A 12,779-nucleotide genomic window follows, 5' to 3' on the forward strand; every position below is an offset into this window, starting at 1 on the left:
GCAGCAGACCTGGTGTGTAGCCAGGATTGTGGTGAGCATCACAGGTGAGTGGGGCCTGGTTCGAGGAAACACAACAGAAGGCCCTAGACACTCAGGATTGGAGACCCGCCCAGTCTGGGAGGAAGAGCTGCTGCACAGTGACTGGTTCCCTCCTATTGAGAGGAGAAGCTTGACCCAGTGGGCACAGAACCACCTACTGGAAGAGAAGTTAATTGAACTCTATGACTGCATTTATTATTATTATTATTATTATTATTGTTGTTGTTGTTATTTTTTTAATTCTTTTTTTTTCTCTCTTTTCTTTCATTTGCATTTTCTTTTTTGTGGTTGTTGTTCTTTATTTTTTTATGTTTTTAATTTTTTTAACCTTTTAAAATTTTTATTGTTATGAATATTTTTTTTAATTTTAACTTTCATTTCTTTATTATCATTATTATCTTTTAAAAAAATTTCTTTCTTCCCCTATTTCCTATTTTTTTTGTCTTTTCATCTCTTTACAATTTTCTTATTCCCCCTTTCTTGAGTTCTACTTGCCTACCCTCATTCTCTTTAGTGACTTCTTCCCTTCCCTTCTAATATCTTTTCTCCCAAGCATCAAATAAATCTATAAGAGTCAACAGTAACTCAGCAATCAAACAGAACAAGAAGTAATATGAGCAATATAAAAAAGCAAGGAAGAAAGGGAGTACAAACAATGAAGGACAGCCTAAATATCCAGGAGGACCTAGAGTCACCAGAAAAATGGTCATATAAAGAACTCAAGGAACACCTTAGACAGATGGAATGGAACCTTAAAGAGGATACGAGACAGCAAATTCAAACAGTGAAAGAACACATTGAAAATGAGCTACATAAACAGATAAAAGAAGAAGTAAAGCATCTTTACCAGGAGATAGAAATTATTAAAAAAAAATCAAACAATAATTTTAGAAATGAAGGAAATGATAAATCAAATAAGAAATTCAATTGAGAGTATTACTAACAGAGTGGAGCAAGTAGAAGCCAGAACGTCAGATAATGAACACAAAATATATCATCTTGAAAAGAGTCTAGCCAACTCAGAAAGGCTGGTAAAAAATCACGAGAAAAAAATCCAAGAGATATGGGATAACATTAAAAAACCAAACATATGAGTCATTGGGATAGAGGAAGGAACAGAGAATTGAACCAAGGTAATGAATAACCTTCTGAATGAAATAATAACAGAAAACTTTCCAGAAATAAAAAAGGAAATGGATATACAAATTATAGATGCATACAGAACTCCGAGCACACAAAATCACAGTAGACCAACGCCAAGACACATTGTTATGAAGATAGCCAATATACAGAACAAACAGAAAATATTAAAAGCTACAAGAGAAAGGAGGCAGATTACATTCAGGGGTAAACCAATAAGGTTAACAACGGATTTTACATCACAGACGCTGAAAGCGAGAAGATCCTGGAATAACATATTTCAAACACTGAAAGACAATGGATGCCAACCAAGAATTCTGTATCCAGCAAAATTAGGCTTCAGGTATGATAACGAAATAAAAATCTTTCATGATAAACAAAAGCTAAAAGAATTTGCAGCCAGAAAACCAGCATTGCAAAGCATATTGAGCAAAACACTACACGAGAAAGAAATGAAAAACAACAACCAAAAACAACAGTGGGAAGAGCCTCGGTAATGACAGAGGGCAGCGGGGAAAGCTAATCATGGATGAAACAAACTAAATTTTTTTAAAAAAAAGAGATAAATAATCAAACATGGCTGGCAGTACAAACCATATATCAATAGTAACTCTAAACATTAATGGCTTAAACTCACCAACAAAGCGACATAGGCTGGTAACATGGATTAAAAAAACAAATCCAACAATATGTTGCCTCCAGGAGACACATCTGATCAGAAAGGACATACACAGGCTGAAGATGAAAGGGTGGGAAAAAATATATCACGCACAAGGTCCTCAGAAGCAAGCAGGGGTGGCCATCCTCATATCGAATAAAATCAACTTCAAGACTAAGTTAATCCAAAGGGATAAGGAAGGACATTATATACTGTTAAAAGGAACCATTCACCAACAAGACATAACAATTATCAATATTTATGCACCAAATAATGGTGCTGCAACGTTCATAAAACAAATTCTCCTCAAGTTCAAGAACCAAATAGACCACAACACAATAATTATGGGTGACTTCAACACACCTCTCTCACCATTGGACAGATCCTCCAAACAAAAGTTGAATAAAGAGACTATAGAGCTCAATATCACAATCAATGACCTAGACTTAACTGACATATATAGAATATATCAACCATCATCAAGTGGATATACATTTTTCTCAGCAGCACATGGATCCTTCTCAAAAATAGACCATATATTATGCCATAGGGCAACACTCAGTAAATATAAAGGGGTGGAGATAATACCATGTATTTTATCTGATCATAATGGAATGAAACTGTAAATCAATGATAAAAGAAGGAAGGAAAAAATCCTACATCACATGGAAAATGAACAATATGTTACTGAATGATCAATGGGTTATAGAAGACATAAAGGAGGAAATCAAAAAATTCTTAGAGATAAATGAAAATACAGATACAACATATAGGAATCTATGGGACACAATGAAAGCAGTTTTAAGAGGGAAATTCATTGCCTGGAGGTCATTCCTCAAAAAAAGGAAAAACCAACAAATAAATGAGCTCACACTTCATCTCAAAGCCCTAGAAAAGGAAGAGCAAAACAACAGCAAATGTAGCAAAAGGCAAGAAATAATTAAAATCAGAGCGGAAATCAACAAAATTGAAACAAAAGAAACTATTGAAAAAATTAACAAAACTAAAAGTTGGTTCTTTGAAAAAATAAATAAGATCAACAGACCCTTAGCCATGCTAACGAAGAGAAGAAGAGAGAGAACTCAAATTACTAACATACGGGATGAAAAAGGCAAGATCACAACAGATGCTACAGAAATACAGAAGACAATTAGAAATTATTTTGAAAACCTATATTCCAATAAAATAGAAGAGAATAAAGACATTGATAATTTTCTTAAATCCTATGATTTGCCCAGACTGAGTCAGGAGGATACACACAGTTTGAACAGACCAATATCAATGGATGAGATTGAAGAAGCAATCAAAAGACTACCAACCAAAAAAAGTCCAGGACTGGATGGGTATACAGCGGAGTTTTACAAAACCTTTAAAGAAGAATTAATACCAATACTTTTCAAGTTATTTCAGGAAATAGAAAAAGAGGGAGCTTTGCCAAATTCATTCTATGAGGCCAACATCACCCTGATTCTGAAACCAGACAAAGACACTTCAAAGAAAGAAAACTACAGACCAATATCTCTGATGAACCTAGATGCAAAAATCCTCAATAAAATTCTGGCGAATCGGATACAAAGGCACATCAAAAAATTTGTGCACCATGATCAAGTAGGATTCATCCCTGGGATGCAAGGCTGGCTCAATATACGGAAATCAATAAATGTTATTCACCACATAAATAGACTTAAAGATAAGAACCATATGATCATCTCGATAGATGCAGAAAAAGCATTCGACAAAGTACAGCATCCCTTTATGTTCAAAACATTAGAAAAACTAGGGATAACAGGAACTTTCCTCGACATTGTAAAAGCTATCTATGCTAAGCCTCAGGCTAGCATCATTCTGAATGGAGAAAAATTGAAGGCATTCCCTCTAAAATCAGGAACAAGAAAAGGATGCCCTCTATCACCACTTCTATTCAATATAGTTCTCGAAACACTGGCCAGAGCAATTAGACAGACGAAAGAAATTAAAGGCATAAAAATAGGAAAAGAAGAAATTAAATTATCACTGTTTGTGGATGACATGATTCTATACCTAGAAGACCCAAAAGGGTCTACAAAAAAAACTACTAGAACTAATAAATGAATTCAGCAAAGTGGCAGGATATAAAATCAACACACATAAATCAAAGGCATTTCTGTATATCAGCGACAAAACTTCTGAATCGGAAATGAGGAAAAACACCCCATTCACAATATCCTCAAAAAAACTAAAATACTTGTGAATCAACCTAACAAAAGAGGTGAAAGACTTATACAATGAAAACTACAGAACCCTAAAGAGAGAAATAGAAGAAGATCTTAGAAATGGAAAAACTTACCCTGTTCATGGATAGGCAGAACTAACATCATCAAAATGGCGATATTACCAAAAGTTCTCTATAGATTTAATGCAATGCCAATCAAAATCCCAACGGCATTTCTTGTAGAAATAGAGAAAGCAATCATGAAATTCATATGGAAAAATAAAAGACCCAGAATAGCAAAAGCAATTCTAAGCAGGACGTGTGAATCAGGCGGTATAGCGATACCAAATTTCAAACTATATTACAGAGCAATTGTAACAAAAACAGCATGGTACTGGTACCAAAACAGGCGGGTGGACCAATGGTACAGAATAGAGGACACAGAGACTAATCCACAAAGATACAATTATCTTATATTTGATAAAGGAGCTAGAAGCATGCAATGGAGGAAGGATAGCATCTTCAACAAATGGTGCTGGGAAAATTGGAAATCCATATGCAACAAAATGAAACTAAATCCCTTTCTCTCGCCATGCACAAAAGTTAACTCAAAGTGGATCAAGGAATTAGATATCAAATCAGAGACTCTGCGTCTGATAGGAGAAAAAGTTGGCTCCGATCTACATATTGTGGGGTTGGGCTCCAAATTCCTTAATAGGACACCCATAGCACAAGAGTTAATAACAAGAATCAACAAATGGGACTTACTTAAACTGAAAAGTTTTTTTTCTCAGCAAGAGAAACAATTAGAGAGGTAAATAGGGAGCCTACATCATGGGAACAAATTTTTACTCCTCACACTTCAGATAGAGCTCTAATATCCAGAGTATACAAAGAACTCAAAAAATTAGACAATAATATAACAAATAACCCAATCAATAATTGGGCCAAGGACCTGAACAAACACTTCTCAGAGGAGGACATACAATCAATCAACAAGTACATGAAAAAATGCTCACCATCTTTAGCAGTCAGAGAAATGCAAATCAAAACCACCCTAAGATACCATCTCACTCCAGTAAGATTGGCAGCCATTAAGAAGTAAAACAACAAGTGCTGGCGAGGATGTGGGGAAAAGGGTACTCTGGTACATTGCTGGTGGGACTGCAAACTGGTGCTGCCAATCTGGAAAGCAGAATGGAGATTCCTGGAAATGCTGGGAATGGAAACACCTTTTGACCCAGCCATTGCCCTTCTAGGTCTATTCCCTGAAGACCTTAAAGGAGCATACTACAGAGATACTGCCACATCGATGTTCATAGCAGCCCAATTCAAAATTGCTAGACTGTGGAACCAACACAGATGCCCTTCAATAGATGAATGGATAAAAAAAAGTGGCATTTATACACCATGGAGTATTACGCAGCACTAAAAAATGACAAAATCATAGAATTTGCAGGGAAATGGATGGCATTAGAGCAGATTATGCTTAGTGAAGTTAGCCAATCCCTAAAAAACAAATACTAAATGTCTTCTTTGATATAATGAGAGCAACTAAGAACAGAGCAGGGAGGAAGAACAGGAAGAAAAGATTAACATTAATCAGAGACATGAGGTGGGAGGGAAGGGGAGAGAAAAGGAAAATTTCATGGAAATGGAGGGAGACCCTCAATGCTATACAAAATTACATATAAGAAGTTGTGAGGGGAAGGGGAAAATAAACAAGGAGGGAAATGAATTACAGTAGATGGGGTAGAGAGAGAAGATGGGAGGGGAGGGGAGGGGAGGGAGGATAGTAGAGGATAGGATAGGTAGCAGAATACAACAGTTACTAATAGGGCATTAGGTAAAAATGTGGATGTGTAACCGATGTGATTCTGCAATCTGTCTTTGGGGTAAAAATGGGAGTTCTTAATCCACTTGAATCTATTATATGTAATATGAGATGTCAAGAGCTTTGTAATATTTCGAACAACCAATAAAAAAAATAAAAAATAAAAAAATAAATGAAAAATAAATTTACTTTCAAAACAAAACTGTTCTAATGGCTGATTGGTACATTACTGAACAGACATGAATGTTTACAGTGTGCAAGAATGGGTAGGCTTGCTGACTGCTTGAAATAGTGGAAGAATGAATGTATCAAGATATCTGATGTGTTTTACTATAGAAAACGCATTGGGGTAAAATCGCTTAATAACTTATAATTGGAATTCTCTGTGGTTCCCATAAAAGTTGGTTACATCATAACTTATCTCACTGTGGTATAGAAATAGAAAGGACCTCAGGTATTCAAGTCATTGAACATGCTTGTTTCCATTTTCAAATTTTTTTATTTACCTTGTCAAATATCAAAAGGGACTAATTCCCTTTGAATTTTTTTCCTTAGAAAGCTTATTTCTATAATAACAGGAAATAAAAGGGAAACCTATATTTTCTTTCAAAAGGTGCTGCTTCAGTTCCCACAGTCTGACCAGTTTTAATTAGCTGTTGGATGTGTACACTGCTGTTTTTATTACATTTGTGTTTGAAGTTTTTATTATTTTAAAGTATGTGTTGTAAATGGAAATTCTTAGTTGGCAAGAGCAGTTTCAAGCCTCTAGGTTATTTTCATACAGTAATGGAGTTGGTGAACAGAGCAAATAATCAAGAATTGTACTTTCCGTGAGTCTGCTATCATGATTAAGTCTTGCATGATTTTTTCATTGGGTGATTTATCAGGAAGTAACCATTGGACACATTTGATATTAATTAGTTTATTAATTTTGTGTGTGAGGATATCAAGTTTCCATCAAATTATAAATATTCAATTCTATTAGAAAAATATAATTTGTAAATATTTCCCAGTGATTAATTATATCCTGCCTAATTATGCATGGTTTTTTAAAGTAGAATTCATAATAATTGTAGAACATTTTCTAAATTTCTTAAGATAAGCAACATGAAGTGGAAATTCCTTCTCCAACTCAGAAGGAAAAGGAGAAAAAGAAAAGGCCAATGTCTCAGATCAGTGGAGTCAAGAAATTGATGCATAGTTCTAGTCTGACTAATTCAAGTATCCCAAGGTTTGGAGTCAAAACAGAACAAGAAGATGTTCTGGCCAAGGTAAGATAATTTCAGAGAGCGTAATCATAAGTATGCAGTGATGTTTTGCATGAATTTTGATTTCTTCTCTTTTAAATAGATGGAAAAGTTCATTAATTTATATGAGTTTGTTTTGAAAATGGAAAAGCACTTTATAAAGATCTTTCAGTTATTTGATTTTATTAATATGTGGATTTAGACAGGTGGTTTAGTACACATTTCTTACTTTTTTTGCATTTTCATTTTATTTTTGGTCTGAAGAAGTTAGAAGTCTATCATCTTTTCTGGGTTGTAGAAGAATAGTTAAGTTTCTGTGAGTAAATATTATCCATTGAAGAAATGCTTTGGGATTGATATTCAAATATTCAAAATCTGTGAACATGATGTGTTGTCAAAATTATGATCTAAGCAATGCTACTCTGTTTTCAGTACATTTAAGTAAATTTTCCTAAAGTTTGCTTTTATTTTTATGGTATATTGCTTATATTTAAAATGAGTCATTGTTTAAAAATATCTAACAATTTTTTAGATTTTTAAATATTTGTGTTTCATTGCCTCATGTTCTTCCACTTTCTAATTATTTGATGTCATTTTTCAATGCAAGGAACTAGAAGATGTAAACAAATGGGGTCTTCATGTTTTCAGAATAGCTGAGTTGTCTGGTAACCGGCCTCTGACTGTTATCATGCACACCATATTTCTGGTATAGCAGTTCTATCACATCTCTTTTGTGCAGGGACTGACTGTTGAGTCTATGAAAAGTGTATGCATTTTGTCTTCCTTATCACTCACCCATTTTGTTAAAGTATTTATATTTTAGTTGTAGTTGGACACAATACCTTTATTTTGTTTATTCATTTTTATGTGGTCCTGAGGATCAACCCAGGGTCTGCCACATGCTAGGCAAATGCTGTGCTGCTGAGCCACAACCCCAGCCCCCCTCACCCTTTTTATTGTTGTTCATTTTGATAGTATCTTTTTCCTTATCTGTTCCTTTTTCCAAGAGACAAATAAAAGTATAGAAATGTGTAGTGTGGATAAAACACAAATAAATTTTATTTTTTTTCCATCTAAGAAAAAGATGTGATATGGGAGAATGAAGCAATTCATTAAAACAACAGCTTAAGATTCATCTTCGCGACCCTGACTTGCATAGGGAATGGAGTGCTAACTTTAAAAAATGAGTAACTTCCCTTCAGACTAACTTCAGGACATAATTTCTTTAATCACTTTTTTGTCTGCTATTACCTTTTCCATATCCACTACTTTTTCTTGTGGAGCCCTTGCCTCAGCTCAGAGTGAGATTTAAATGAGAATTTGAGTCTGTTACTGATACACTGGGACTGGAATGGGAAACTCCAGTTCTAAAATGAGGTTGGAGCTGGTGACGCTGAGGCAATGGTGCTCCAGCGCTGGTGCCTCCATGGTCATGGGATACTGAAGCTTTTATAGTAGGCAGTACATTCCTGAGACCTTAGGTTTGGATAAAGCAGTATTGTCCTCCAGAAGGACAACTCAACTCTGATATTGTCCCATAAGTTCCTAGATCTTTCCAAATATTTGAATTTTTCTCACTGAACATGGGAAAGTGCTATTTCTGTTTCTGAGTCATCTGTAGAAAGCCCTGGTGGTTTTGTGTGTGTGTGTGCGTGTGTGTGTGAGGGGGGAGTGGTTTGTTTTTTGTTTTAACATTCTGTGTGAAACATTTTTTAAAAAAAATATAAAGACAAAAATGTTACAAGGATATCTTCTCCTACAGGAACGGGATTTGTTAAAAACATTTAAAATCCAAGTAGACACTCTAATTACATACCTTATGACCCTTGAAGACCATTACCATGCTGATGTGGCCTATCATAACAACATCCATGCTGCAGATGTTGTCCAGTCCACTCATGTGCTACTGTCTACACCTGCTTTGGAGGTAAATCTGTTTTTAAAAACTTTAAGAACACTAACTTGCCATTCATGAGTGTCTTAAACTTTCAAACTGAGGAATTTGTGATGCACACAGTAATTGGCTTTATTGGAAATATGTTGAATTACAGGGGAGAAATGTTGTGGTTAATAAAACAGTTGCAGCTTTGATGAATTTGTCTGTAAAACTGGGTCAGAGATTTAGGGATTCATCTGTTTATATTTCTTCTTTTGAAATGATCCAGTGGACATGTCATAATGCACATCTGGACTTTTTTTTTTCCTGGAAATTCATTTAATGACTTTTTAAGTTAGAGTTCAAAGAATGATTAATTTATATAATGTAAACAGTGAATGCATTGATATTTTCCATAGAATTTATTAGAAAAAATATTTTTTTTAAATCCTAAGATGTTATTCTGCTAAGTGTTTACTAAAGCAATTTGATTTCCTTAATCATTTTTGGGAAAGATTCTCTTTTTGGATACAGTTTGCATTGTTCTCAGTATGAAATTGTATTAATACCTCATCATTCAGATGAGTGGTTTTCAACTATAGATGATTTCTTGCCCCCTTTTCTCCCCTCCCTAAACTTCTAGTGACACTTGGAATGCCTGGAGAAATTTTTGGTTGTCAAAACTATCACATTTTTGTTTATATATGCTACTGGCATGTCATGGGTCAAGCCAAGAATTCTTCTAAGTATCTATAATGTACCAGTACAGGACATCATCACACATAATGTGACCTGACACAAAATGTGAACAGTGCTGAGGTTGAGAAATCCTGATTTGGATCCAAGAAAATAATTTCCCATGTCTTATTAAGACACTCTTTCTTCTGATTTTTTAAAAAGTATAATGATCCTCAGATATAATGAAGTTGAAATATTTTCTTCCAGAATTATGCTTAAAAAATTTATAGGTACCTCATTATCTAAAGGTCTGTTCATAATACATGGTGAATAATATATTTTGAAGGTTTGTTTTCCATCTAAATTCTAGGAAGTCATTTGTCATTTTATTAATACATTTTATTCATATCCTTATAGAATAGTAATATCGATATTATCTGATTTCCCAGGCTGTGTTTACAGATTTGGAGATTCTTGCAGCAATTTTTGCTAGTGCAATACATGATGTAGATCATCCTGGTGTGTCAAATCAATTTCTGATCAATACAAGTAAGTAAAGTTCACTGGTTTTTTTTTTCATAGCAAATATTTCTGAGGATCTGTGTACATTTTTTTCCAGGTCTATAAAGTTCGTTTGAGATGTGTAAATTTGTGTTTTAATGATAGTGTATGTTAATGTAATTCATCTCTGAAAATTATCATTATATCCCAAGAGGCATTATGATGTTTGAAAATATATGTTCAGGACTTCTCTGAAAATAATATGTTGCTATTTCACTAGATAGGAATAATAAGGAGAATCAAAAGTAAAAATGTGAAGAGACATTTAGGTAGCTATGCTGCTTTTAAAGGTTAAAAAAAAGCAAAGGTATGTGAAAGTGAGTGCTAGTAGACTTTTACTTTATGTAGATCATCATTTCATCCCTTCAGAAGCTGAGCTCACCTTTCCCTACCCTCAGCAGGCCCAACCCTCTTCTTTCCTTTTTAAATCTCATAATAAGGGTGACAGGAAATTCTCTCTTAATTTGATATTTTAATCATTCAGTCTTTTTCTCCTCGGTGGTAACCTCTCAAATCTGTATAACAAGTCATTGCTGAATTTGGAAATATAAAGATGGTAGGACTGTTCAATATGGACATCTCTGACAGCTGCACAGCAAGCCTCTGTAGGAAAGGTTGATGTGATGTTCCACCTCTTCCTTTAGAAAGAGCTTAGGTTTACAGAAGTTATTTGGTCCTTGAAGTCAGTAGGTAAATTACTTAAACATTTACTGTGATTTAATTCCTTGCCACTAAATATTATAAATTTAATTTTATATATGAAAAAAATACAAAGTTGTTGAAAGTGGATTTTTTTTTCATGTTAATAATCTGGCTTCTTAAAGGGGAAATCACATTAGGAAAGATTTTTATTTTAAGATAAGAGAAATGAGGATATAGGACTATCTAGGATCAATGGCTATCCCTAGTAAGAAAACACACTAAGTAGATTTGAGTTGAAGATAACCGAGAGGGATATCTGCCCAAGCTGTAGCTAATAGGCCAGTTGAATATGGATACCCCCTTGTTTCTTTTCCAATCTTAGAATAAAAAGGAAATAGACACATGTTGGGAAAAAATCTGCCTTTTTTCCCCTTCTGCTTGAATTTGTGGATAATAGTCTTCCTACATGCTATAACAATCTAACCATGTACATTTCTGGATGCTTACTGTTTATTACTTGGCTGTACTCAGATCTAAAGAGAAAAAATAAATGCAATCTTGCTTTGAGACAATTAACTCACACTTTAGGATTATTTAAACCTATTTCTCCTTCTTTTAACAGCCTCTGTCCTACCTTACAGTAAAGTTCACTTTAGTGATCCACATATTTAAAGGATTAGAACAAGTGTCCAGAGATGTGTGGTTAGTCAAGTATATTTTAGAAGCTTAGTTTAGGAACTTATTTATACAGGTTAGTTCATTTAAGCTAGCATAGCCCATCTACAGATAAATTTAATACCCATTGAAGTTTAAGAGGCACTGAAACAGATGATGGAGAAATTTGTAGGATGATTATAAATACAGAGAGAGTAGCCAGAGATGTCCACTTAAACTCATTTTTTCTGGTGACCTACTTGGGGTAGAACGATGACAATCCTGGACCTGAAAGTTCCTTGCTACCTGTGATGCTGTGATGATCATCTTTCTATAGGACCACAGGAACACAGGAAAGCTCACAATCCATGGAGCAGCTTAGGTTGGATTGCTAATATTTTTGATGTTAGAGTGTAATGGGACTGTGTTATTCCTGAGCAAATGAATCAGCATTGTCATTTGCTATATGAAAGTATCCCATGATTGATGATAGTAACAGGGCATGATCAGAATTACTGCCCTAGTAAACTTTTGACAAGGGATCATGTGAGGTAGGTTCTTTTTTTTCCTTTGAAGAACACAGAAAGGGCTTAGTAGCTTGTAAAATAAAAAAAGTTTTATCTTCACAACATACAATAAAGAAATCTCTCGTAACTAGTAATAAATAGCTTTGTCAAATTATCAGTATTATACAATTATTTACTTTTAGTAACTGTGATTGAAATTAGGATTGCTTAACCCTAGAGCCACATCTCCAGCCTTTTTTTATATTTTTTATTTTGAGATAGGGTCTTGCTAAGTTGTGGAGGCTGGCCTCAAATTTGCAGTCTTTCAGGCATGTGCCACTTCACCTGACAATGCCTTTATTTTTGATCTGCTATAAATGTCTTTTTTTTTCCTTAACAGACTTAAGTTGGTATTTTCTCCTACATTTATGGATGAGTTGAGCATCAGTGAGTCAGACTAGCACTAGCTCTGCTCTTGGCTCACAGCTGAAACTCCAGTCTGCCCAAAACCAAAGATTGAATCCATTCTTTATAATAAGGAATTCTAAAAAGGCCTGATTATAATTTTTATAAACCTAGAGTTGGAAAGTTATCCGCTATACTATAAAGGAGACTATTGAGTGTATCGAGATAAAGGGATACCTTGGGTTATGTGGCTAATCTCAGAGGAGCACTAGGGCTCACTGAGCTGGTTCACAGTGCAGTTATGGTCCTGATTTTCAGTTGTGATCCTGGTTCTCATGAATCATTTGA

General features: G+C 34.6%; 1 protein-coding gene across 13 annotated transcripts in view; it reads left to right on the top strand.

Annotated features, from left to right (window-relative positions):
• Positions 1-12,779, top strand: part of LOC143387505 (3',5'-cyclic-AMP phosphodiesterase 4D-like) — a 200,365-nt gene that overhangs the window by 14,110 nt on the left and 173,476 nt on the right. For all 13 annotated transcript variants that reach the window (XM_077108407.1, XM_077108410.1, XM_077108413.1 and 10 more), the window contains exons 3-5: positions 6,961-7,133; positions 8,872-9,036; positions 10,113-10,212. In XM_077108407.1, the coding sequence (XP_076964522.1) occupies positions 6,961-7,133; positions 8,872-9,036; positions 10,113-10,212 (438 nt within the window). The remainder of the gene's footprint in view (positions 1-6,960; positions 7,134-8,871; positions 9,037-10,112; positions 10,213-12,779) is intronic.

This window comes from Callospermophilus lateralis, unplaced genomic scaffold (genome assembly GCF_048772815.1).
Source record: "Callospermophilus lateralis isolate mCalLat2 unplaced genomic scaffold, mCalLat2.hap1 Scaffold_66, whole genome shotgun sequence".
Taxonomy (NCBI): Eukaryota; Metazoa; Chordata; class Mammalia; order Rodentia; family Sciuridae; genus Callospermophilus; species Callospermophilus lateralis.